The following is a 25,006-nucleotide window of genomic DNA, read 5'->3' as shown; positions in this document are numbered from 1 at the left end:
GTACATGGGAGGTGAATGCTGGGGACATCCCTGTGCCCCAAAGGAATAAAACCCAGTTCTGATTTGTCTTCTTTAACCCTCAGATACAGCATTTACTGGCTTTTCTACTCCCAGAAGGTTGTCTAGGAGAGAATGCAGGTGCTATAAACACACGTCGTTCCCCAGGGTCCATCTAATCTGCTGTAAAGAGCCTCTAAAAAGTGAGATAAAGAAAACCCCAGTTTCAGCCTCTAAGTTCTCTAGTTAAAATGGTTTCTGCATAAAACAGACCTCCAAATAAGCCAGGAAAAAGAATGAGAAGTCAAGGATTTCAGTATAGATATATAATTTTAATATTTAATTTTAAAATAAAATCAAGGCTGGGTTGGTTTGGGAGAAAATCTCTAACTTGCAGAATAGAAGATTTAAAAAAAAAATCATGAAGTTACAAGTCATTGGTGAAAACAGCTTTCTTCCTCCCTACGCTCCTTACAGAACCTGCTCAGGAAATAAGCATGTTTACCTCCTCCCTACCAGGGCTTGGCTCTTCCCAAAACCCAAGAGGGGAATAAATCTTCCATTGCCTCTACCCATTTTTACAAAGAGTCCATCTTTAGCCCTAGGCAGGAAGCCCTGTGTCAGGTCCAAGCTCCTGAGATAATGAGGATCCCCTGATTCCCTACTGAGGTTGGGCACATCTGGGTCAGGGAAGCCACGAGAAAAACCTCCGCTTTTCAAACTCATGCAGAGAGTTATCAGGGTTCCTAGATGCAACTCCCTTATAAACACATCCACAGTCACAGAAAGACAGGAGGAAACATCGAAACCCTGAGCAGAACCAAGCCCCACAACCTTATCACAGTCCTACCAAAGTCCCTCACGCAAGGGCTCATCAGTAAATGAGCCAAAAGCTCTCTAGACTGGGGCAGCCGGGGAAGCTGAGGGCCCTGGTGGGGGAAAGGCTGGTCCTTGGAGAGGTATGAATGTGCAGGTATAGAAGGCAAGAAGAACATCCTTATCTCCTTACCCTAAGGCACCAAAAGGAAAGGAAGGTAGGAATGATGAAGACAGGAAGGGAAGAACAGATCCCTTGGATCCACTGGCTTGAGGAAGACAAAATATAAAGGAGTGGAGAGGGGTGGGGACTACCATATGGGTCCCATGACTGTGCAAAGAGAAGCATCCAAGAGCTGGATAGAGCCACCTCAGTGTGTCTATTATTCATAATGTTCCCTTCACCCTGCTCCAGAGTGGGAGGAAAACATACTGCAGGAGTCAAGGGAGCAAAAATCACAAAGGTATTTCCCTGAGCCTGAGGGTTAAGGGCTAAAGAAATAAAGCTTTATATACGTGGCAATGTCTGTCCCTTCCTAACATGCTCAATCCCCCTCAGCCTCTATGGTGACCATCCTATTGCTGTGAGGGAAGAAAAAGACTTAAGGGAAGGGCTCAGTTGGCCTAAAATACCCACTCCTCCAGAGGACAGGGAAAGCCTGTTCACCAGCTTAGTGCCAATGCCTTTTTTATCACCATCACACATACCCTTCCCATTCTTAGGACTTAATAATTGGGATCCCCCTCCAGGAATGAGGAATTCGAGGCTTGGCAGGGCAGTGCAGGCCTGGCCAGGGCAGGCTGCAAGTGTGGTCTTTGGTCCCTCGTGGACCCAAGCTAACAAGAGCTGGTCTGCAGGTTGCTTTCCGTAAGCAGTGATGCAATGGAAGAAGGGTCATAGACGCTGTCATATTCCTCATCTGAGCTCAGCCCTTCATGCTGGGTTGACTCAGCAGCTGAGCGGGAAGCTTTGCGCCTAAGAGAGAGGAATACTTGTAAGGGAAGGAGACAGACTGAGACAACCATGCTTTTCATGCTAAGGAAACTCCCAGCTTTTCTAAGGCCTTAAGGTACAAGCTCCCCCACCTATGTGAGATCTGGGGAGATGGGGTATATATAGACAGTGGGCTGAGCTAAAGAATAACCATACAGGCTTTCAGCCAGAAAGGAGTGACTGCAGAGGTCCCATCTTAGAGATCCTCCTCCCTATTCAGTTCAGGAGAACCCATTCCCGGGGTTCAGAAGAGGAGGAAAGAAAAGCAGCCTATACCAGGAGTCCTTCTCTAGGGTTTTGATCCGGGCCTGGAGCTGTTCATTGACCTCATGCTGCTCTTCCAGCTCACGCTGGGCCTTCTTCCTCAGGCCATCGAGTCGTTCAATCTCCTCTTCTGCTTCGTCCACCTGCCGCTTCAAAGCCTTCACCCTCAGGCTTAGCTGGGCAGGATACAAAGTCCCCACATTAGAAAAGCATCTGTTGCGACCATGGACTGGGACCCAATTCTGACAAGGAATCGCTGCCCTAGAAAAATGTCGTGACCATGGGCAAGTTCCCTAACTTCACAGATTTGTTTTGGGGATGAAATGAGCTCACACATGTACAACAGAAAGAGAACCTAGCACATCACAGACACTTAATGCATGTGCTTATTACTATGACTGTTTTAATCCAGGGCCTCCAGTCTAGTCTCCATCCCTACATGAAGCTGGGAAGACCTATGAGATGGGGCCTCCTTTTGCCCTCAAGCAAACACACAGTATATGCTTACCATATGACTTCTTGTCCCTGGCTCCCGTCCTTACCTGATCCTTCTGGTCATTGACATGCTGCCGCTCATCATCAATTTGGATGGACAGCTCTTTAACCCTCCGTTCCAGTTTTCGGTTGGTAGATTGCAGAACAGTCTTCTCCCTAGGAGGGTATGGTAGGGGGGTGTCTGTGGCTGTAGCCATTTCCAGAGAAAACCCTATTTGGCTCCCTCCAGCCTCCATGAACTCGTCTCAGTCATGTCACACTAGGGAGGATCTAGGAGCAGATCCAAACAACAGGGGAGATAACAGGTCATTCACATTTCAGAAGTTCTACAGCTCCCTCTGCTCTTTACCAAGAGAAAAGTTGCCCCTGAAGATCAGGTTGGCCATGTCTGACATGCAAGACAGAGAAGAGCCCAGAGGGAAAGAGGGAGGATGGGCTCACATCACCTCTCTTCAGCCTGCAGCCGCTCCTGCAACTCCCGATTCTGGGATTCAAGCTGAGAGATGCTGGCGCTGGGCTTCTGGAAGCCTTCTGAGCTAGCCAAGCGGCTCTTCAAGTCCTTGTTCTGAGAAGGACAGAAAGTCTCCGTGGTCACTCTCCACTTCTGATCCCTCCTGTGGTCATTCTACCTGCCTCCTGGTGTCTATCCCCAAGACTCCTTACTCCCCTGCTTACCTGTCTCTCCAGGGAGATTTTGTCACACTCCAGGTCCTGTCGAGCGGACCTTTCCTGCATGAGCTCTGCCCTCAGCTGGTCCACCTAGTGGGGATGGATGAGAGGAGCCAGATTTGGGTAGGGCTAACAATGAACCAGCCAGGTGAACCATGTGAGGCAGAGAAAACTGTAGGATGCTCTCTGAATCCCCACAATTCTTAGGCAACTAAGAAATCACAGCCTTTTCAAACGGGAGGAGCCACAGAATTTAAACAGGGCTGCCTCCATCTCGCCAGGAACCAGCATCCCCTCTGAATGGAAGCAGCCTGGACTCAGGTCAGAGAGGATCCCAGGCCATCAGGATTCCTTCTTCCACTCAGATCCCTGGCTCCTTTCCACCCATCCTAAAGGAGAGGAGACCATGAAGTAGCACCAGCCATGCACAGATTCAACAGCCAGAATTCCCCAGATGATGAAACATGGGTGGGCAGAGGTGTTCTTGAGAGGGCTGAGAGCTAAGGAAGGGGGTACCTGGTCCCGGCCACGATTCATGCGTTCTGTCAGCAGCTCCACGGTGCTCCTCTCCTCATCTAACTCCGCTTCCAGCCGTGAGACTTTCTCCTGTAGCACAGAAGCAACAGGTTCATTCTGCCCCACATGCTGGACACCAGAATGCCAAACCCCCACCAGGACCCTCCCAAAGCCCAGCCTCCACAGACCTTGCTGTCTCCCATGTCCCCACAACCAGCTGTCTTCGCCCCTGCCCAGAGCCACCATGGAGCTAGCACCCTCTGCTGACCAGGCGTGGCATTGAGGGGAGAGGGTGGTGGTGCCTGCTCTAGTCTTGGCCCTTGGCAGGATGACAAACCCCCGAATCGATTCCTCAGTGGGGCAGCCCGACTTCCCTAATGGGATAACAGACAGAAACCAAAGCGTCCAAGCCAAAGCTGGGATGGAGTCAGATCTACCACTTCCTAGCAGAAGGGCCATGGCCAAGTTGCTTAACCTCTCTGTGGGTCTGTTTTCCTCATCTATAAAATGGAGAACCTATCCCACAGGTTTTTTCTCAGGATTAAATGAGTCTTCAGTGCCCGACACATGGCATAGTATGTGTTTGCTGCTGCTATTGTCACTGTTTGTTGTTACTGCTGTTGTTGTTGCTCCAAGGGAGCAGGAGAGGGAGCAGCAGCCTCCCCGCTGAGCAGGGAGCCAGATGCAGGACTCAATCCCAGGACCTGAGCCAAAGGCAGATGCCCAACTGACTGAGCCACCCAGGCATCCCTTGTCCCTGTTTTTATTATTGCTGCCAAATATAGCAAACTGAAGACCACTATTCATTCTAAAGGGGAGATGCCACTGCTCAGTTCCAGCCAACTGTTGCCATGCAGACAACTCGGGATTAGAAGCTCAGGGTGACCATATTTTCCACATGTACAAAAGGAGCCTGAAATCGGTAAGATATAAGTGACATGTATAAAATTCTAAACACTGGCAATTAACTCAGTCATTTAAAACACTGCACTCAAACAAAACCCATCAGCTGTGGGCCACCAGCATTCAACACCCAGCAGAGAAAGGGGGCTTGGTGTGTCCTGGCTCCTTTCCCCCATGGAAGTCCCACCTGGGCCAGGACCTGGACACCCCTCCCCCTCCCTGTCACCCTCACACCGTCACCTCAAGACCCTTGAGTTGCCGGGTCCTGTCATCCTGGGAACGCTTTTTGCTCTCTGCCTCTTGCTCCAGCCCTTGCAATCGCTGGGCCAGCAGCTCTTTGTCCAGCCGGGCTGTGTCCCGGTCAGCCTGAGAAGCCTGCAGGGCCTGCCGTAGCCTCTGGGTCTGGGCAGGAGGGAAAATGCAACAACTTGGAGAAGTAAGGTGGGAGCAGAGGGGCGGGAGTAGGCCGCCCTGTAGGGAGAAATGTCACATCACTGACATTCTTTAGAATTGCCAGAGCCTGGTGGTAACAAAAAGCAGGCCGACTTTTAGTCCCTTTTCTTCTCTTTGAAGATCTAGTTAGCTTTCTTTAACAATTCAGGAATCAGGCAGCATCCTATCTATCAGGCAGAAAGGAGCTTAGTCCATTTTCTTTATTGTTTTAAAATGCCCTCCACAAATTAGTATCAGTTAAGTCATTTTTAGACAACTGATCCTGGGCCCCAGCCCTAGGAGTTGTGATTTAAGTGATATGGGACCCAGGTAGGGTACTGGGATTTTTTTTGTTTTTTTTTTAACAAAACAAAAAGGGTTTAATGTAATCGCAGAACAGAAAATTATAACAAATTGTTACAGTAAAAGATTGTGAAGTATTAAAACTATCTATCATCTTTAAAAAATAAAATAAAACTAGCTATCATATTTCGAGACATGCCTCTGTTTTGATACTACACTTCCAATAACACTGCAGTGTTAAGGTTCTTTTGGTACTGTGATTTTTTTTTTTTTAAGATTTTATTTATACTCTCTCAAATAAATAAAATCTTTAAAAAAAAAAAAAGAGGCAATGACCTTCACACCAAGGACACTGGGCAGGTTCCCACCCCTGCCATTCCTCCTCCTACCTCATCCTGAAGCCGGCTCAGCCCCCCTGAGTTCTTCTCAGCCTCACTGGCCCACTCCTTGGCCTGGCGCTGGGCATCCGCCACCTCCCGCCGGGCCTTCTCCTTATAATCCTCCAGCTGGGCCTGCAGCTCCTGCAGGGCCTGCTTAGAGTCATTCCCAATCTGCTCCAACTGAGAGGAAGAGAAAAGAGCCTTTTCAGCACCATACCTCTGGCCCTTCTCCGAGCCCAGACTCCCCAGATTCTCCTTACTGCCTAAGCAGCCCTCCCTTGCTCTCCCTGGGCCCAGATCCCTATAGCATGGCTAGTAGTAATATACAGATTAGTTGGGCTCAAATCCTGGCTCTACCACTTACTAGCTGTGTGATCATAGACAAGTTATTTATCCTCTCTAGGTCTCAGTTCCCCATCTATAAAATGGGAAAATAATGGTACCTACATCACAAGGTTGTTGTGAGAATTACATTAATGATACAAAGTACTTGTAAAAGTGTCTGATACCAAGTAAACCTTAAATGACCACATTTCAACAAACCCAAGATGCCAATAGATTGTGAGATATACCACTAAGAAGGAAAAACCTGCCAACTGAACCGTAACATACCATCAGTTACAAGATGCCAAGTCAACTTCAGAGATGACGCAATGTGCATTTTTAGAACTGACAAAATATGTATGTTTGCTCTAGCTTTATAAAGTAAGAGGTTACAGGGATGATCTTACCTGCAAAAATGCAATTTATTTCTTTTTCCTTTCTTCTTGCCTTCCCCCAAATATAAAATTCCACCCACAAAAATTCCTATGTTTAGGTCTTAAAGTCAGCTAGGGAGAGATGATGGAACATTCCTTTCCCTACCCCAAACAGAAAATTCTACTAATGAAGATTCTTACATTCAGATCTTACAGATGTCTTAGAGAGAATCACAGGAAACATTCTCCAAGGACCAAGACCACATGGAATGGGATGTGGAGGGATGACATGAACACTGAGGAGCGGTAGGAAGGACACTGCTCTCTCAAGATTTGGCCTTGGCTTCCCCAGTAGTGAACTTGAGGCAAGCAAACACCACACATTCTGACCCCCTCCCCGACCCCTCGCCCCCCAGGCAAGCTTCCATAAGAGCTAGGACTCTTCCTGAGAGTCCAGGACACCCCATGCCCCACCTCTTTGTTCAGCTGGCAAACAGTCTTGTCCAGCAAGCGCTTCTGCTCCTCCAGCTCAGCCTTGCCCCGCCGGAGTGCCTCCCGCTGCTTCCCCTCCTCCTCTAAAGCCCGGTTCAGTGCCTGCTGCTCCTGCCCCAAGCGGGCCAGCCCCCGCTGGGCCTCCTCCAGCCGGGCTTCCAGTGCCCGCTTGGCAGCTGCCAGGCTCCCCGACTCTTCCTGAGCTGCATTCAGGGCCTCGTCCAGTCGCTGTTTCTCAGCCTGGGAGAGCAAAGACATAGGCCATTTGGAGGGGAATAGATGGGAGGGAAGAAGAGTGATTTATGAAAAAGGTGGGCAGTGAAAACAGGCTCAGGGGAAGCAGCAAAGAAATCAGGACACAGAGAATAAGCACAAGGTGGGAGATAAGAGACAAAAGTACCAGTGCAAGAGCCAAGACATCCACAGCAAAGCATGCTCCAGGAAATAAAGCCAAGTGTAACACTGGATTGGGAAGGCCAACAGAAGCACACTCAGCATAAAATGAAACTGATAGTTGAGGATTTAGCTGAAGTATTCAGCCAGGGACAAGAGGAGAGACGGCGGGGGGTGGGGGCGGACAGGGAGCCAATGATGTGGGCAGAAGCACTGACCTCTAGCCGCTGCACCTTGCCCCGAAGCCTTGCCTCCGCCACTTCCCCACCTTCCGCCAGGCCCCGGGCCTCCTTCAGCTGCTGCTCCAGACCCAGGATGCTCCGTCGGAACTCGTCATTCTCCTCCTGGGTCTCCCGAAGTGTGGTTTCCACGGCTGCCTGCCGCTGCCCCAGCACTGCCACCTCTGCCTCTGCCGCCGCCTGAGCCTGCGGCCAGTTCAGGGAGCGGTAGCTCAGACCCCAGGGCTCCAAGTCCTTAGCCACCCCCAGGAGAGCCACCCGGAAGACCGTCCACGAGAACTGGACCTAAATAGTGGTAGTGCCCTGCGAATCCCACCCCTACAGAGCCATGCTGCATCCCTGCCTCCCCCTGCCCACTCCTAGCTACTTTTCACCACACACCTAGGACCAAGGATCTGGTCTGTACATACCCATGATAGGTAACTTTCCATGCCCTCTGGCTCCTCTGCCCTCCAGACCCCTCAGCCTCCACCTCCTAAGCCCTGTGCCCACTCCCCTTGCCTTGGAAGCCTCTTCACAGTCCTGTCTCAGTTGCTGGATGGTCTTCTGCAGCTGGAGGTTCTGCTGTTCCAACCCCCGACCTCGATCAGCCTCAACCTTCAGCTGCTTCTCCAATTCCCGCTCCCGGTGGCGCCCGGCCACCTCCTGGCTCTGCTGCTCTTCTCTTAGTTCCTTAAGTTCCCGCTGGGTCTGGCGCAGCTCCTGGAAGGGAAGAGGGAAGGTGACAGGGCACAGGAGTGGCCTGGGATATCAGACTGTGCAGCAACTGGAACTCTCATGTTTTGCGGGGGGAATGAAAGATGTTGTGGCTACTTGGGCAAGGGGTCTGAAAGCTTCTCAAAAAGTTAACCACAGAATGACCATATGAATTCCATTCCGTGGTATATATTCAAGAGTACTGAAAACATGTTCCCAAAAAACATGTTCACATTTATGTTCATTACAGCATTACTCACGATGGCTAAAACATAGAAATAACCCAAACATCCACCCATTGGTGAACAGATAAACAAAATGTGATATATCTATATAGAGTATTATTCAGCTATAAAAAGTACTGATACATGTTACAACATCAGTAAACCTACAAAAAGATTATGCTAGGTGAAAGAAACCAGACATACAAGGCCGTATATTATGACTCGAGTTATATGAAATTGTGCAGAATAGGCAAATGCATAAAGACAGAAAGTAGATTAGTGGTTACCCAGGGCTGGGGAAAGTGACTGCTAATGGATATGGGGTTCTTTTCTGGGGTGATGAAAATGTTCTCTGATTAGATAGTGATGATGGACATAAAGCTTTGTGTATATACTAAAAACCACAAAGGGATTCCTGGGGGGCTCAGCCGGTTGGGTGTCTGTCTTTGCAACAGGTCATGATCCCAGGGTCCTGGGATCTACTCCCCCATTGGGCTCCTTGCTCAGTGGGGAGACTGCTTCTCCCTCTGCCTGCCGCTGACTGTGCTGTCAAATAAATGAATAAAATCTTTAAAAACAAACAAGCAAAAAACCCCCACTAAATCATACACTTAGAAAGGGTAAATTCTATGGTATGTGAAATAAATCTACACACACACACACACAATCAAATCACATTAAGTGAGAGTAGATGAGGGTGTGGATAAAACAGGATTGGCTATTTCAAAAATAAAATGGGTTGAAAACCAAAACATATTATGCAATAAATAGTGGTGCTGCTCTTTTTTTTTTTTTTTTTTTTAATTAAAATACTGGGGGGGCACCTGGGTGGCTCAATGGGTTAAAGCCTCTGCCTTCAGCTCAGGTCATGATCCCAGGGTCCTGGGATCGAGCCCCGCATTGGGCTCTCTGCTCAGCAGGGAGCCTGCTTCCCTTCCTCTCTCTCTCTGCCTGCCCCTCTGGCTACTTGCAATCTCTGTCAGTCAAATAAATAAATAAATAATCTTTTTCTTTTTTTAATTAAAAAAAAAATAAAATAAAATACTGGGGAGCCTTCATGGCTCAGATGGTAGAGCATGCAACTCTTGATCTCAGGGCTGTGAGTTTGAGCCCCACATTGAATATAAAAATAAAAATCTTTAAAGAAAAATTTGAGGGGGTGCCCAGGTGGCTCAGTTAAGCATCTGCCTCTGGCTCAGGTCATGATTCCAGGGTCATGGGATCGAGCCCCACATCGGGCTCCCTGCTCTGTGAGGAGCCTGCTTCTCCCTCTCCTTTTGCCTACTGCTCTGCCTTGTATTCTCTCTAATAAATAAATAAAATAAAAAATAAATAAAATTTTGAGATATGAGCTCTCGTGCTATCATTCTTTAGCTATCAGCTACTTCTGAAATTCAGAAAATACCATAATTAGGCTGAAAGGTTATATAATATACTTTGAGTTTTCGGTATAAAATAACAAAACTAACTGCAAAGGAAAAAAAACAGCACAGTGTGTGGTCTATACTGGATGGGGTCTGTTTTCCTAATGCGTATGTTGTCTGAGTGGGTACTTGATAAAATACACTTCGTATACGAGTTAAATCAAGCACTAGTTACTTCTTCTTAGCTTTTCAGCTTTATCTCCTATGATAGTCAACTGAGATTGTCCAGAGAAATGTCCACTAATGTAGCAAACAGACTTCAGACATTCTTGATAATTTGTTAACTTCATACTAACATAGTAAAAACTTAAGAGCACTTTTCATTTCACAATCACTAAAAGTACACTTGGTTAATGTTCTTTATGTTTTTCTCCAAGTATTTTGTGTAAGCTTAGACTTTTGTTTATCTGGAAAATCATCACTAAGAGCTATACTTCTTTACTCATTTAATAAATATGACTGCCTTGATTATAATTAGGCAGCCTTATGGCAAAGGCATGATAAACAAGCAATGATTAATTAATACTTGTTAAATGAGCACCAACTACATATCCAGCATAGTGAATCAAAGAACTATAAACCTTGAAGGATCCTTAGGAGGCCATAAATGCCAGTTCCCTATACTAACAAAATATTTTCTAAGTTTCTAAATCATCCAAAATAATTAGATGCTTTCTTGTCCTCCAAAAACTAATACCAAGAATATGAAGAAATTGTCTGTATTCGCTTCAATCTGATGACCTTATCATTTATAAAACGTCCATGCATGATAAAATCCCTGCATCTAGATCCTATACTCTAGGCAGCCTTCACTATACCATCTGGCTTCCCCAGTAGGTCAGCTGGCCATGCCAATGCAAGTACTCCAGTCTGTCTGATGACACTTCACATTACAAGTTAATAAACTGCCATTCTAACTGTAAATGTTGGTTTCATAGATACAGTTAATGAGTCCATCCCCCTGCCCTATTCCCCATCACCCCACCCGCTCCAGACAGAGCAACTCTCCCTGTGCGGACCAAATTCGAAGCTTCAAAAATGACCCTGGAGTTTCACAAATCCATCTAAATGCTGCTTCCCCTGAGGTCTCTTGGGAGGCAGCCAGCAGCCTCTGGCTTGAACCCAACTAGGAGTCCTTCCCACTGGAAACCTGTACACTCAATGAGAGCAACCCAACTGCATCAGAGAGTGTGTAGGGGAAAGAGCTGGCTGAGCAGGAAGGTGGATCCTGAAAACCAAGCACAGAGGAGGCAGCCACTAGTCTGGAGATCCTCATGGGTAGGTGAGGTCAGTGCCCATCACCCAACCTGCTCTTCTACACCCCAGCTCCAAGTACCTTTTTTTTTTCTTTTCTTTTTTTAAGTAATCTCTTCACCCAGCATGGGGCTCAAACTCACAACCCTGAGATCGAGTCCCAGTCAGGTGCCTCTCAAAGTACCTTCTTGAGCTCCTCCATTTGGCGAGTATCTGCAGCACCAGCCCGGGCCTGCCCTAACTCCCTCTGTAAGACATCCATCTTCTCCCCAAGCTCCTCTTCCATCTCCTCCTTCTCCATCCGCAGCTGCAGGAGTCTGAGCCCAGCCAGGTGAATGCAAAGGAAAAGGGAACAAGGTCAGGCCACCTGCCTGGGCAAGGTTAGCAGGACAATGCAAACCACCTCCTCAGAAGCCAACAGGCTGGGCACCCACTCTCAGCAGAGAAAAGGGCACAGCCTGGGTAGAAAAGCAGCAGGATATAGGAAACATGGATAAGCACTGCTGAGAGACAAATTCCTTACTCCTGCTTGGTGGCTCTAAGTTCCTCCTTGTTCTTTTGGAACATGCTCTGCCAATGCCCTGTCTCCTCTGAGGTCTCCTCCAGCTCCCTCTGCAGCTCCCGCACCAGGGTTGACATCTTCTGCCTCTCCACCTCTAAGGCAGCATGGTCCTAGGGAAGGAGACAATTCGGGGACAGGAGGCTCAGAGGGAAGAACTCGCTTCAGATCAAAGTCTAAGCTTGTGGAAGGGGAGGCTCAGGACCAGAGGGCACCACACTGGTGACACACTGTGAGACCTCAGGGTGCCTGGTGCGATGTTAGCACAAAGTCTCCCCAGGTCAGAGTGTTCCCCATCCCCGCTGTCACTGACAGGATGCCTCCCCCATTTATTTCCCCATGGGACTTTGGTCACACACCCTCATGGTACTCCTGGCCTGCATTTCCTCACTCTGCCCTTGTAGGTTTCCTGGCCAAGGTTTTCATTACATCTCACATTTGTCTTTCAGAGGGAGTTCCAGTTATGACATGGAAAGTCCCCAAATACCAAGAGACCTCAAGACAGCCCCTTCTGGGGGTGAGGGGCTGCCCTCTTCCAGCAGTCCCTGCTCTGGTCACATGCCTGGGTGGCATCCTGCACACTCTGGCGAAGCTGCTCTGCATCTCGCTGGTACTGCTGCCGGACACTTTCCAACTCCTGGTCACGGGAGGCCACCTCCTCCTTCAGGGCCCCCTTCAAGGCTGTCAGTTCCCGCTCCCGCAGTCTCAGCTGCTCCTCTATCCGCTGTTTCCCCTCCAACACCTCTTCCAGCAGCTGCCGGGTCTCTGACAGGTCCTGGGGAAAGGAAGACAAGTAAAGAGGTGACTCTGCCTGTCCATTCATTTGGTCAATCAAAAATATTTATTGAGCAGCTTAGACCTGTCAGGCTCAGTACCCAGTGCTCTCTGCTCTCTAGGATGCCCACCCTTCTGGGCTCTACCCCCCATCTGACCACTGAACCTCTCTGAAAGCACACTAAAGGGTACCCATAATCAGCTATCTTCTGCCCATACTGTGGGGAAACTGGAGGTGAACAGATCTGAGGGTGTTCTAGCTGAAAGGAAACAGAAGCTGTGGGAGCCATCCTCCTCCCTACCTTTCTTAGCGCCTCCTTAGCAGACTCTGATCCCTGGGCCTGTTTCAGTTTGTCCTGCAGTTCCATCACTTTGGTCTCCAGCCCATGTCTTACCCTTTCACCCTGATCCACAAGGAGCTTCATGTTCTGGAGCCTAATAATTAATAACAAATAATATCATCAAGCACTGGGTGTCAAGCAGTTTTCTAAACCCTTTACATATATTAATTCATTTAAACCTCCTTCTTTGTTCAAATCTAAATGAGGCCTCCCCTGACCACTTTGTTTCTTTTTAAAAGATTTTGTTTATTTATTTGAGAGGGAGGGAGAGAGAAGAGAGAGCACAAGCAGGGGCAGTGGGAGAAACAGGCTCTGCACTGAGCAAGGAGCCTGATATAGGGCTTGATCCCAGGACCCTGGGATCATGACCTGAGCCGAAGGCAGACACTTAACTGAACCCCAAGGTGCCCCCTGACCACTTTATTTAATATACAAATTGGCTCCTCCACCACCAAGCCCCCCAATCTACTTTGACCTACTCCATTAATCACCTTCTCAAATGCTACAGATTTACTTATCTAATATGCTCACTATTTACTGTCTCCCCAACCCACTCCCCCAATACACACACAAGAAACTATGCTTCTGGACAGCAGTGCTCCTCATCTCAATGGTTCACTAGTATACCCCAGAAATCTAGATCAGTGCGTGCCAAACAGTATTCATTGCAAAGACATCTACTAAATGAACAGTCCTGTGAGGTAGCTACTATTATTAACCCATTTTACAGATTTAGAGCCTGAAGTAGAGAGGCAAATCCAGGTAACCCAACTCAGGCACAATCACCATTACCGACAGAGAAAGCAAAGAGAAAGGTCCTATCTTTAAACTATTTCTGTCTGCCCCTTATAGCTTCTAGATATCTAGATTCTCCATCTCTCCCACCCAGGGGACACCTCCAACTCTGGCCTCCGTCCCCAAGCAGCCCCATGTGCACCATCAACTGCACTCACTCTTTGGTGCTCTGCTGGGCCTCCCCCTTCTTCCTCTCCAGCAGCTGCTGCAGCCGGCTGCACTCTTTTTCCTTCTCCTCCAGCTGCTGCTCCAGACTAACCCGGGATGGCTCTAGCTTTTGTCGCTTCTGGAAAAGGCAGGGAGAGTAAAGCAGCTGGAGAGAAGGGAAAGCCTCTCAGAGGACCAGGAGTAATGCAAATGTCTAACATTTACTGACTCACTACATGACAGGCACTATACTACGGACCCTGTGTTTATTATCTGCATTTAATTCTCCTAACGAGCCTTGGGACTTGTGATGGATGGTATAAAGTATGTCCACTAATTGTCTGACATTCCTTTCAAAAGGTGAAGTTTCTCCCCTCTTTATTTTTTAGTTAATTTAAATTTTTTTTCAGGATTTTATTTATTTATTTGGCAGAGAGAGAAAGACAGTGAGAGAGGGAACACAAGCAGGGGGAGTGAGAAAAGCAGAAGCAGGGATCCCGTTGAGCAGGGAGCCTGATGCAGGGAGCCTGATGCAGGGCTCAATCCCAGGACTCTGGGATCATGACCTGAGCTGAAGGCAGACGCTTAACTAATGAGCCACCCAGACACCCTTAAGAACACTCTTCTAACAAACAGAAAAAGGATGCAATGATGTGTATCGTCTGCAACTCATCCTAAAAAGGCACTGCAGCTTCCTCCTTACCTTCTCTCTTGGATCATTGTGGGGGAAGGTAGATGCCATACTGTGCAGACACTCAAGCAGCCCCATGAAGAGGTCCACACAGCAAGGAAGTGAGTTCTCCAGTCAATAACCACTGTCTTCTCTTGACTAGAGCCCCAGCCAACACCTTGACTGGAAACTCCTAATAGATCCTGAACTACCCAGCTAAGGTGCTTCCAGACTCTGGGCCCTCAAGACACCAGGAGATGACTGTTTGAAACTGTTGAGTTTTGACGTAATTTGTTACATAGCATAGATAAATAAGATAGTACAATTATTATCCCCACTTTATAGTTAAGGAAACAACAGCTTAGAACATGTAAAGAACATGCCCAAAGTCAGTTACGCAGCCAAGAGTTACCAGGATTTGAACTCAGTTTGACTCCACAGCTGACCACTTAACCAGTAAACTATACTGCTTTCCAGGAAATAAAGGAAGTTACAATCCAATACTTACTAACTACATGCAAGGCAATACTGTTAGAGGTGCGAGCAATATTTTTTAAACTTTTTAAATTTTTTTTTTTTTTTTTTTTAAGAGAGAGAGAATGTGGGGGTGGGGGAAAGGGCAGAGGGGTAATCCCAAGCAGGCTCCATGACCAGCACAGAGCCTGACACAGGTCTCGATCCCACAACCCTGAGATCACAACCTGAGCTGCAATCAAGAGTCTCACACTTAACCTACTGAGCCACCCAGGTGCCCCACAATATTTTTTTTTAAAGGGAGTACACAGACTTTCACATAAGGTTGACCTGAATTTTTAAATTCCATCTCTGTTACTTAGTACCTTGAGCAATTCACTTAACCTGGCTGATCTTCAGTTTTCTTATCACGAAAATGTCCACAATATCTATTTTATAAGATCACTATAATTATTATGTATTATCCAGGACAGTACCTATTACAAGAAGTATACTCAATAGGGGCGCCTAGGTGGCTCAGCTGGTTAAGCATCAGACTTTGGTTCCAGTCACGATCTTAGGGTCCTGGGATCCAGGCTCCACACTTCACAGAAGTCTGCTTGTCCCTTTCCCTCTCTCTCTGCCCCTCCCCCCATTCATGCTTTCTCTCTCAAATATATATATATATAAAGTACACTCAATAAATGACAGCTACTCATATTGCCATCATCATAATGACAGTGAAAAAACTGAGGTAAGTAATCCCAGTAAGTAACCCCCAGTGAGCAGCAAAGCCAGGATAAGAACTTCCAAAGGAAATGAATGGAAGGTAGTCAGAGCTCTGATGACTGCGCTCTTCTCCCTAAGCTCCAGGGAAGCCCAGAAGTCCTTGTGGGGACCAGCACATACTCTTGTCTCCTGTGTCACAGAACATATGAGTGCTCATTTGGTCACATGGAAGAGCAACCCAAGCACTGTTTCCCCCATGCCCCATGTGCCTCCTGCACCTCTAGTCTCCCCTCACCTTCACCTCGTCATCCAACTTTTGCTGCAGCTCCTCCACTTTTCGGGTGAGCTCACTTTGCCCAGCCAGGGCCTTAGCAGACACAGGAGAAGTCATCTGCCAGAAACAGGGCAGGAAGGAATGGGTCCACATCCAGATCCAGGCCCCACAGGCCCTAACCCTGCCTCCTGGTCCCACCAGGAGGTGGTCACTCACCAACAGAGGCTGCATCTGTTCCAGCACCAAACTGACCTTCCTCCTCACAGACGTTTCACTTTCTGAGCTTCTGGAGGATAAAAGGGCAGAAGCAAAAGCTAAGAGAGGGAAGAGGTAACAGAGATGAGAGAAGGAAGAGCTAAGGACAGGGAAGATGGGGAAGGAAGCCAGAAGGAAAAGAGGGGGTGTGTGTGACTGCGCTGCTGGGAGGGCCCCCACTTACCCCTCCCTCAGGATGCTGTAGATGGTGGCCTTCACATGGTCCACACTGCCTGGTGGCGCTGTCTCCTGCTGGTCTCGGAGAAGGTCTGGGGTTGATTTGAACTGCAAAACATAAACCCAGAGAAACAGGAAAATGAAGCCAGCGGCATGTGTGGGGTTCAGATGGTGCAGAAGCAGCAGATGGGAGACGAGGCCCTCCCAGCATGCCCAACAGGCCTCACATGCGGAAAAGAGGCAACACTGCGGAGGCCTGAGCAGCAGGCCCAGGAGAGGTCCAAGCAGGGTACACCTCTCACTATTGCTACAAGCCAGATTCTCCTTGACAAGCAGATCTCAACTAGTTGTGAGCTCTGTGGTAAGCTGTTACTACTGACAGTTAATGTACTAGAACTTATAAATGAACAGGCTTAATTTTGTCTCCAAGAAGCTACTGCCCCACTTATTTACACTCCTGAGTGGGAGACAGAGATGGGAGTTTTGACCAGACCACTGGAAGCTGGTCATATTACCAGGCCTGCTTTACGGATGCTGCAGACCTAGCAAATGCTAGTGACTGAGGCACAGTCCATGACCAGGCGGTAACAAGTGATTCTCATGCTTGTGAAGGCTGATTTCACATCAGTTCCATTTCCATGGAAGTATCTCGTACATGTGAATATCATCTATCTAGAAGATGGGTAAAGTGGAGGACAAAAGTAGAAACCTTCTGCCTGGGGCGCCTGGGTGGCTCAGTGCGTTAAAGCCTCTGCCTTCGGCTCGGGTCATAATCTCAGGGTCCTGGGATCAAGCCCTGCATCGGGCTCTCTACTCAGCAGGGAGCCTGCTTCCTCCTCTCTCTCTCTGCCTGCCTCTCTGCCTACTTATGATCTCTGTCTGTCAAATGAATAAAATAAAAATATTTAAAAAAAAAAAAAAAGAAAGAAAGAAACCTTCTGCCTTAAGTTATTGAATCAGCAAGGGGTCCCGGGGCTGCTGGGCTGGGGATCGGTAGCTACAGAGGAGTGGGGTCTGACCTGCAGCATGCCAGGATCCTGGGCTCTCCCCCGTGGCTCCTCAAAACTCTGCAGAACCCAGTCCTGGGTCTGATGGGAATGGCTAAAGCCACCAAGAGAGCTCTGGCTCTGGGTCAACTGCCTGGAGCTGCCCATGTGGCTGTCATGCTTTGTGCTAGGAGTCCAGTGGTTGGGGGACCGACGCTCCCGTTCCTCAACGGTATCCCGTGGGAGCCGATTGTCCAGGCTTTGGCTCCGCTTGCGTTGTTCAGGGGGCAGAGTACGCATGCGCCGACCAGTCTGCCCCCGGGCCTGGCCCCCATGGTGACGGTCAAACTTGTTGATGAGTGAGTCCACTGAAGACAGGGGAGCAGTGTCAATGGTGCTCCCTGGGGAAGCTCCCTGGGGGGCCAGCTCCAGAAGGCTAGTGCTCCTGGTACTTGGACTCACAGGGGCAGGGCCTGTCAGTGAGGCCTGGGACTGGGATCTGAGCAGCCTTCCATTCCAGTGGACCCCAGGCTCCTCATCAGACATACTGCCCTGTGAGCGGGCAGGAAATTCTTTGGCATGAGAGTAGGAGCTCTCAGGGAATTCCGAGTCAGAGCTCAGCGCTCCCGGAGCCCCTATGTTGTTGGACCCCTTGATCTGGACTCCAAAGGAGTCACCACCTTGCTCCCCACTGTTGAGCACCACAAAGGGCTGTCCAGCAATGCCCTGCACACGCACAGCAACCCCATAGGTATTGGCTCTTGCATCCTTAGCTGGACGTCGCCCACCACGACGTAGGGTGCCCATCTCTGCATCACCCACTGGCTCTGTAATGAAGCGAATCTGGACTCCATGGTCTACAGGGCCCCGGGGCTCAGCCATGGTGGATGCCTGTTCCATGAATGGGAGGGGGTCCTAGAAAATAAAGAAAACAGTTAAAGCTGAGAGACTAGAAGCAGAAACCCAAAAACCTCCACCTGTCCGGCTTTTGTGTGGCTTATTACTTTGTCGTTCCTTCTACACAGAATAGTGGTTCTCCTATTTTATCTGAAAAGTATCTACTGGACTCTGTCCCCAGAGTTTCTGATTTAGTAGGTCTGCATCTGAATTTCTACCAAGTTCCCAGGAGATACTGACACTGCTGGTCCAGATTCCAGGTTTTGAGACCCATTGACTTAGAAGAATCCATTTCCTCTAATACAGTCCTAGGAAGCATGGCTTTGTCGAGAGTTCAACAATTTTGCTTGATCTTCACACATATGCCTATAGCATGGTGTGCCTTCTCCAACCCCAATGAAGGCAGATCCCAAACCCTGCCTAACAGATACCTTTATCCCAATGGAGAAAAGGGGCCCTCTACTCCCAGAGTTCATTTAAGATACACAAAACTACCCCCCACACACAAGATATGCCATCTTATTTCTGGGATGATAGCAGTGAAGCCTCTGGGTTGGAGGACCTGGGGGCTGAGGACAAGGATGGGAGAGTAACTACCTTTCTACTGAGTATCTTTTGTCCCTTTTAAGTTTGGAACCATGTAGATGTATTGCTTATTCAAAAAAAAGATTTAAGCAGGGGGCCTGGGCGGCTCGGTGGGTTAAAGCCTCTGCCTCCGGATCAGGTTATGATCCCAGAGAGCCCCACATCAGGCTCTCTGCTCAGCAGGAAGCTTGCTTCCTCCTCTCTCTCTGCCTGCCTCTCTGTCTACTTGTGGTCTCTGTCTGTCAAATAAATAAATAAAATCTTAAAAAAAAAAAAAAAAGATTTAAGTAACACTTAAGAATGTCCATTCCAAGGGCCCTAGGATAGGTAGACTTGTCCCACCTGAAGGCCAGAGCCAGGACAACCCATAGGCCAACTCCTCTGGTCCCCATCAGCCTAAAATTAGAGTCGGCAAATGGAATATATTCCAGGTGTGCTCTGGCTCCAGGAACTGAGGAGGGCAGTTTCTTCTTGAAGCAAATAACAATTCCAGTTTCCGCAGCCCTACAACTAATCTCCACCACAGCCTAGTACCAAACTGGAGTAGGAGTATCTGAAGAGCCAGATAGACACAAAAACATATGCAGCTCAATCTCCCAGTGGAGCTCTGGGCCAAGGAAAGCTGGCAAGGCCCCCTTCAGGGACTGTAGTCTTGCTAGGAAGCCCAGAAAACAAGAGCGAGAGGGAAAGGGAGTGGCCTAGCAGCAGGTGAGAAAGGGCTTGGTGGGAAGAACATTCCTAACATTCCCAGCCCTTCCCCTCCAGGGAAAGGAACTGGAGGGAGGAGCCCTTATTGGCAATGGTTCTCAGACTCCATTTGAGAGAATGAAGTAATGCACCCACCCACCCACCCCCCAAGAAACAGTCCACACAAGCTTTTACCACAGAATCTCAAGAGTTTCATTAAGACCTCCAAGTCCACCCTGAACTAAAGGACCCCCTTCCACCATTCCAGCATTGGGGAGGACTTGAACCAACCTCAGATACTCCAAACAAAAGGATATTAAATCGGCAGGGTCCTTTGTTAGAATTCAAGAAATGGGATCAGGAAAGAAGCTACAAGGCAAAGGTTCTTCAAACCACTCATCCAGTAAAAAAAGAACCTAGCCCTCCTCTTCATTGAATGTATATAACCTTGAGCAAATCACAACTGTTCTGAGCCTCAATTTCCTCATCAGTAAACAGGTATAATGATAATACCTCCTGAGGAAATACTTGTAAAAATTAGACAATAATAATTACAAGTGTATACAGCTATAAAAATGTTACCATGTTCTACATTTCAGATTCTTGCATGTAATTTACTTAGGTTCCTTTTTTTTTTTTTTTTAAAGATTTTATTTATTTATTTGACAGAGAGAGATCACAAGTAGGCAGAGAGGCAGACAGAGAGAGAGAGGAGGAAGCAGGCTCCCTGCAGAGCAGAGAGCCCGATGCGAGACTCGATCCCAGGACCCTGAGATCATGACCTGAGCCGAAGGCAGCGGCTTAACCCACTGAGCCACCCAGGCGCCCCCTTTTTTTTTTTTTAAATAAAAAGAGGGAAGGGACCCTGGGTGGCTTAGTCGTTAAGCGTCTGCCTTCATCTCAGGTCATGCTCCCAGGGTCCAGGGATCGAGCCCCCCATCAGGCAGGAAGCCTGCTTCTCCCACTCCCCCTGCTCATGTTCCCTCCCTGGCTGTGTCTGTCTCTGTCAAATAAATAAAATCTTAAAAAAAGGGGGGGGGGAATAGGGGTGCCTGGGTGGCTCAGTCAGTTAAGCATCTGACTCTTGGTTTCAACTTGATCTCATGGTTGTGGGGCTCGAGCTCCATGTTGGCCTTTGTGCTCCGCACCGTGTCTGCTTCAAATTCTCTCTCCCTCTCCCTCTCACTCACTCACTTTCTCGCTTACAAATAAATAAAATCTTTAAAAAAAAAAAAAAAGAGGGAAAATGACATGAAACATGAAACATAGCTAGCAGCACCTACGCCTGTCACAAAGCTGATAACAAATTTACCCTGCATACATGCACTCCTTCTAACAGGCCCTTTCTGGCTCCACATGCTTCACAGAAGGATGTCACTTCCTCAGAGCCCTTCCCAACCACCCCCTCCCACAAACCAGATCAGAACTATGTTATATGGGGCGCCTGGGTGGCTCAGTGGGTTAAAGCCTCTGCCTTAGGCTCAGGTTGTGATCCCAGGGTCCTGGGATTGAGCCCTGCATTGGATTCTCTGCTCAGCAGGGAGCCTGCTTCCCCCTCTCTCTCTCTGCCTGCCTCTCTGCCTACTTGTGATCTTTGTCAAATGAATAAATAAAATCTTTTTTTTAAAAAAAAAGAACAATGTTATATGTTCTATAGTTGTCCTTCAATAAATCTACCTCAGTTTATTATTTTTTTAAAGATTTCGTTTTTAAGTAATCTCTACACCCAATGTGGGGCTCAAATTTATAGCCCCGAGATCAAGAGTTGCATGCTGTACCAACTGAGCCAGCCAGACACCCCTGTTTACTTTTATAGATTTATCAGAGTGATTTGCTTCCTGTCTGTCTCCCCCACTAGATGATACACTCCTGGAGGACAAAGAACATAGCTCTCAGCTGACTTCAGGCCTCCAGGACCTGGTGACACAGTATGTATCAATAAATATGTGTTAAAGGTTGTATCCTGAACTAAGGCACTCGAGTAGCAGTGGGGAGATTTACCCAATGATCCCCCTCACAGCCATTTCTCATGTGCCCTCATAACAAGACCTCTCCCTGCCCCATTCAGTCTTAATTTTGGAACCAGATGTGCCTAGACTGCCAGCTCTCAGAAGTCCCATGATTTATTCATATCACAGCTCTACTCTGTCAGTACATCAACTGATCTTCCAGATCCAGATAGAGGAGCTCCCAGACTAGGCCCAGCAGAGTGCACAGCCCCTCACCCACTCAAGAGCACCAACTTGTTCAGAGGCAGTGCTGAACGTGCCCCCAAGTCCCAATGACTCCCTAATTTCAACGGACTGTTAGTCCTGGGACAGTGGGTCAGGGGCGAGCAGGATTGACATGATCTTTGGGGTGGTGGGTCAGAAAGCAGAGCTCTAAATGATTCAACATGGAAAACCTGAAACCCATCCGCCTTTAGTTACAGAGGACAGTGGGGCGTGGCCAGGGGAGCCAAGCAGCTCCAAGGCCTTGCGTAAACCCCAGAGGCAGGTAAACATCGATCTGGTGCCAGGAAACATGGAGTACACAGGCTTCGCTCTCCCAGCTTGCCCCTGCTTTTCCCTCCTCAGCATGTGTCCAGGACATTCCTCATCAACTGTATTCTGGGAAGAGCCCAGGCCACAAGTTGATTCAACTTCGTCTCCCTCTCCATTCCTGCCTGTAAGGAGAGGGAGGATACGCTGCACCTGTACCAGACAGCCACTTCTCCCTCAGTTACTTATTAGCCTGCCCTGCCCCAATTCCGTCACCTCACCCAGCCATAAGCATCTGGCTTCCAACTAGGAGTGACAGTCTCTGAACTTCTGGCAGGAAGTGGGGGTGGGGTAGTTTGGGGTGTGTAGAGGAAGAACTGACATATACAGGGCCAGGCAATATGCTAGATGCTACATAACTGGCAGATTTAGAAAATGGAAGAAAAAGAGGTATAGAGATTAGACTCCTCTCAGAGGGAACAAGAGAAGTAAATGGTCAAAACAGGAAAGGATAGCTCAGTGACCTTGATGGATTGGTTATTTTCTCAGAAAGAGTTACAAAGATAAGAAGGTTCCCCATGGATCAAAAAGAACTGGCCCCAAGTGGACTCCTGGCCCAGTCCACTGAAAAAGCAGAAACCTGAGAGCCAGGCTAGAGCAGTTTGGCCAGTGGGGGAGAAAAACACAATGATAAACTGGGCCCTGCAAACTGGCTGGACTGGTTTGAGAGGCAAGGGGTAGGGGAGGGCCAGAGAGACTCCACTGGCAGCTCATAAAGCAGACCAGAGAAACTCCACACCGCAGAGGAGGCAGGGGGCAAAACCATAGGCATGGATTGTCCAGCCTAGATGCCAAGGCTGTGAAGGAGGCAGAGAGTGGAGAGGGAACAGGGAGAAACAGATGCACAAAGAACCTGGTGAGTGACAGGCCAGTATGTGTTAGGAAGACTTTGTTTCCCCCACCCCTCCCTCTTAAGTTCCGGAAGCTGCATTCCTCATCCCACACTTGCCTTGGCCAACTCATTGGCCCTTAGTTCTCCCCTCCCCTGAAACAACATAGAGAAACAACCCTACCTTCTCCTCTCCTCCCACAGGGCTGATAGCATGCGGGTCAGCCTGGGAAATAAGAAAAGGTTCTAGGAAGCCAGAATCCTCTTAGGGTCAGGGCAAATCTCTGGATTAGCAGTCCCCTACAGCCAGCCCCCGACTCGAAATATCAAGGATAAAAGAAGAGGTGCAGAGGCACGTGTAGGCAGCCTATGGACAACATAGCGGTTGCTAATTATTTCCCAATTACAACAACTTTCCTCAGGCAGGGCATCAAAGGGGCCAAACTAAGACTGGCTCTGGTTCCCTTACCTGCCTAAGGCAAGGAAATCTGCCTCAGAGCCTTGTCTGGTCCGCAACATGCAGCTCTCGTCCAGTGTGGAGTCCCAGATGGTCTAATTTCCCTAGTCTTATGGTCTCCAAAGGAGTCCTGCCTATTTCCCACACCCCTGGTGCCTACTAACAGTATGACAACCATCATGGTCCTGGACTCAAGGACGCCTTGTGGGGTTTCATGGAGTAATAGGGATCTTCTGGGAGGCATCAAGGGAATGGGTTAGGCTCCTAAACTGCATCCAATGGCCCCATCTAGAACCACAGAATAAACTATGTGTGCTTGGGGAGAGGGTCCGACATTAGCCCCAGCCAGAAGCCTCCTTAGAAAGAATTTCTACGGATTTTGTAGGCCTAGGGATCTATGCTTCCTCATACCCCTCTCTTGGCGAGCACTCTCTCAAGTGGAAGAAGGAAAAAAATCTCCCAGGCATTAAAGCAAAGGCTGACAGAAACTGAAGGCTTAAATAGTTTCACACCTAGCAAAGAGATGGGGGTGCCTTCTTGTTTTGTCCCTCAGTATCTCCATCTGTAGGTGAAGGGTTAGAGCAAAACTCCACACCTCACACCTCTCAAAGCCTGAAAGGAGGTGCCAGCGCCAGCTCAGAACGGCAGCCAGGAGGAAAACCTGAGGCAAATAGCACCTCTGGACGCCTTCCCCCTTGCGTCTCTGAACCCCAGGCAGTTGTTCCCCCTGTTCAACTGACACTAACTACTCCCCCCTAACACCGCGGTCTCCAACAGAAATTCTTGCCCCTAGGACCGGCGTCTGACCTCCAGATATAACCAGACGCTGAAACGCTTTCGTGTCCTGAGAGTAGCCTTAGCCTCAGGTGCCCCTCACCTGGCACGTTCCCAGCCACTTGCCTCTGGTACCAGAGTAGGAGCCAGCTTTTAGCCAGTACTCTCCACCCTAGCTTCAGCTCCCCTCCTCCTCTCTTCAGTGCAGCACCTGTACCCCGGAAAAGGGTATCTCGGATCGCCTCGCCCCTTGCCCGTCACGCCCGCTTGCCTTTTCAGGGGCTCTTGCCCCCTCCGCATTCACTCACCCCAGCCGGGCTCGGCGCTCCCGGGCTCGGCCTCGGCCTCGGGTTCGGGCTCGGGCTCGGGCTCGGGCTCGGGCTCGCGCTCGGGCTAAGCTGCGCCCGCCGCTCCCCGGCCCTCCCCCTCCGTCCCTCCGCGCTCCCTCCCCCCACCAACCTGTTACTCCTCTCCGGAGCTCCACCCCCATTGGCCGTCACCACCCGCCCGCCTTACCCTTCTCTGGTTGGCCCGTTTCCTTCGAGGGGCGGGGCCGTTCGCCGCAGGGAATTGGACAGGGGGTCGCGGGCCGGGAGGGGGCCGGGTCACGTGGGCCGGCGGGCGGTGGAGCGCCGCGGGCGCGGTGGCGAGGAGTAATGGTAGGCCATTTTGGGGGCGCAGTGGTTGGCAGTGTGTGACCACCCCTGCCCGGCCCCAGGAGCCGCTTGCCAGAGCATCTTCTTGCCCCTGCTGGAAAGCAGCCCTCTGCCTCCGCGACTCTCAGCGGGAATCTCTGTCTAGAACGCTTTCTCCGCTTCACCCATCTCGGCATAAATCAGATAGCTCTGATGTCCTTTCGCAGAGGGTATCTCCCTGGTTCTCAAACGC

At 49.1% G+C, this 25,006-nt stretch overlaps 1 protein-coding gene across 4 annotated transcripts; it reads right to left on the bottom strand.

Moving 5' to 3' along the window:
* Window positions 1-308: 308 nt before the first annotated feature.
* Window positions 309-24,575, bottom strand: CGN (cingulin). 4 transcript variants are annotated; one of them, XM_032361695.1, is made up of 21 exons: window positions 24,427-24,575; window positions 17,383-18,264; window positions 16,371-16,471; window positions 16,148-16,217; window positions 15,953-16,048; window positions 13,817-13,944; window positions 12,825-12,957; window positions 12,311-12,523; window positions 11,713-11,861; window positions 11,374-11,506; window positions 8,093-8,293; window positions 7,571-7,777; window positions 6,942-7,199; window positions 5,779-5,949; window positions 4,895-5,056; window positions 3,752-3,841; window positions 3,242-3,325; window positions 3,013-3,131; window positions 2,614-2,722; window positions 2,084-2,247; window positions 309-1,789 (listed from the first exon to the last, which is right to left on the bottom strand). In XM_032361695.1, exons 2-21 carry the CDS (start codon window positions 18,247-18,249, stop codon window positions 1,651-1,653), a joined length of 3,594 nt encoding a protein of 1,197 aa, XP_032217586.1. In that variant the 5' UTR covers window positions 18,250-18,264; window positions 24,427-24,575; the 3' UTR covers window positions 309-1,650. The 4 variants fall into 4 exon arrangements, with proteins under 4 accessions (XP_032217586.1, XP_032217588.1, XP_032217587.1 ...); XM_032361697.1 differs by having other exon boundaries at window positions 15,959-16,048; window positions 24,427-24,574; XM_032361696.1 differs by lacking the exon at window positions 24,427-24,575 and adding an exon at window positions 24,222-24,414.
* Between the last annotated feature and the right edge of the window lie 431 nt (window positions 24,576-25,006).

The sequence above is a fragment of the Mustela erminea genome, chromosome 10, assembly GCF_009829155.1.
Source record: "Mustela erminea isolate mMusErm1 chromosome 10, mMusErm1.Pri, whole genome shotgun sequence".
Classification (NCBI taxonomy): domain Eukaryota; kingdom Metazoa; phylum Chordata; class Mammalia; order Carnivora; family Mustelidae; genus Mustela; species Mustela erminea.
This window is presented reverse-complemented; position numbering and strand designations above follow the sequence as displayed.

What these genes read in the sequence shown, in the direction of transcription:
- CGN (XM_032361695.1), bottom strand. Translation starts at nt 18,249, where the DNA reads ATGGAACAGGCATCCACCATGGCTGAGCCCCGGGGCCCTGTAGACCAT. An exon ending in AAATGGAGGAGCTCAAGAAG is followed by an intron (nt 8,294 to 11,373) that starts GTACTTTGAGAG and finishes CTTCCCTTCCAG; the next exon opens with GAGCTGCGCCAGACCCAGCG. An exon ending in TCAATGACCAGAAGGATCAG is followed by an intron (nt 2,248 to 2,613) that starts GTAAGGACGGGA and finishes TATCCTGCCCAG; the next exon opens with CTAAGCCTGAGGGTGAAGGC.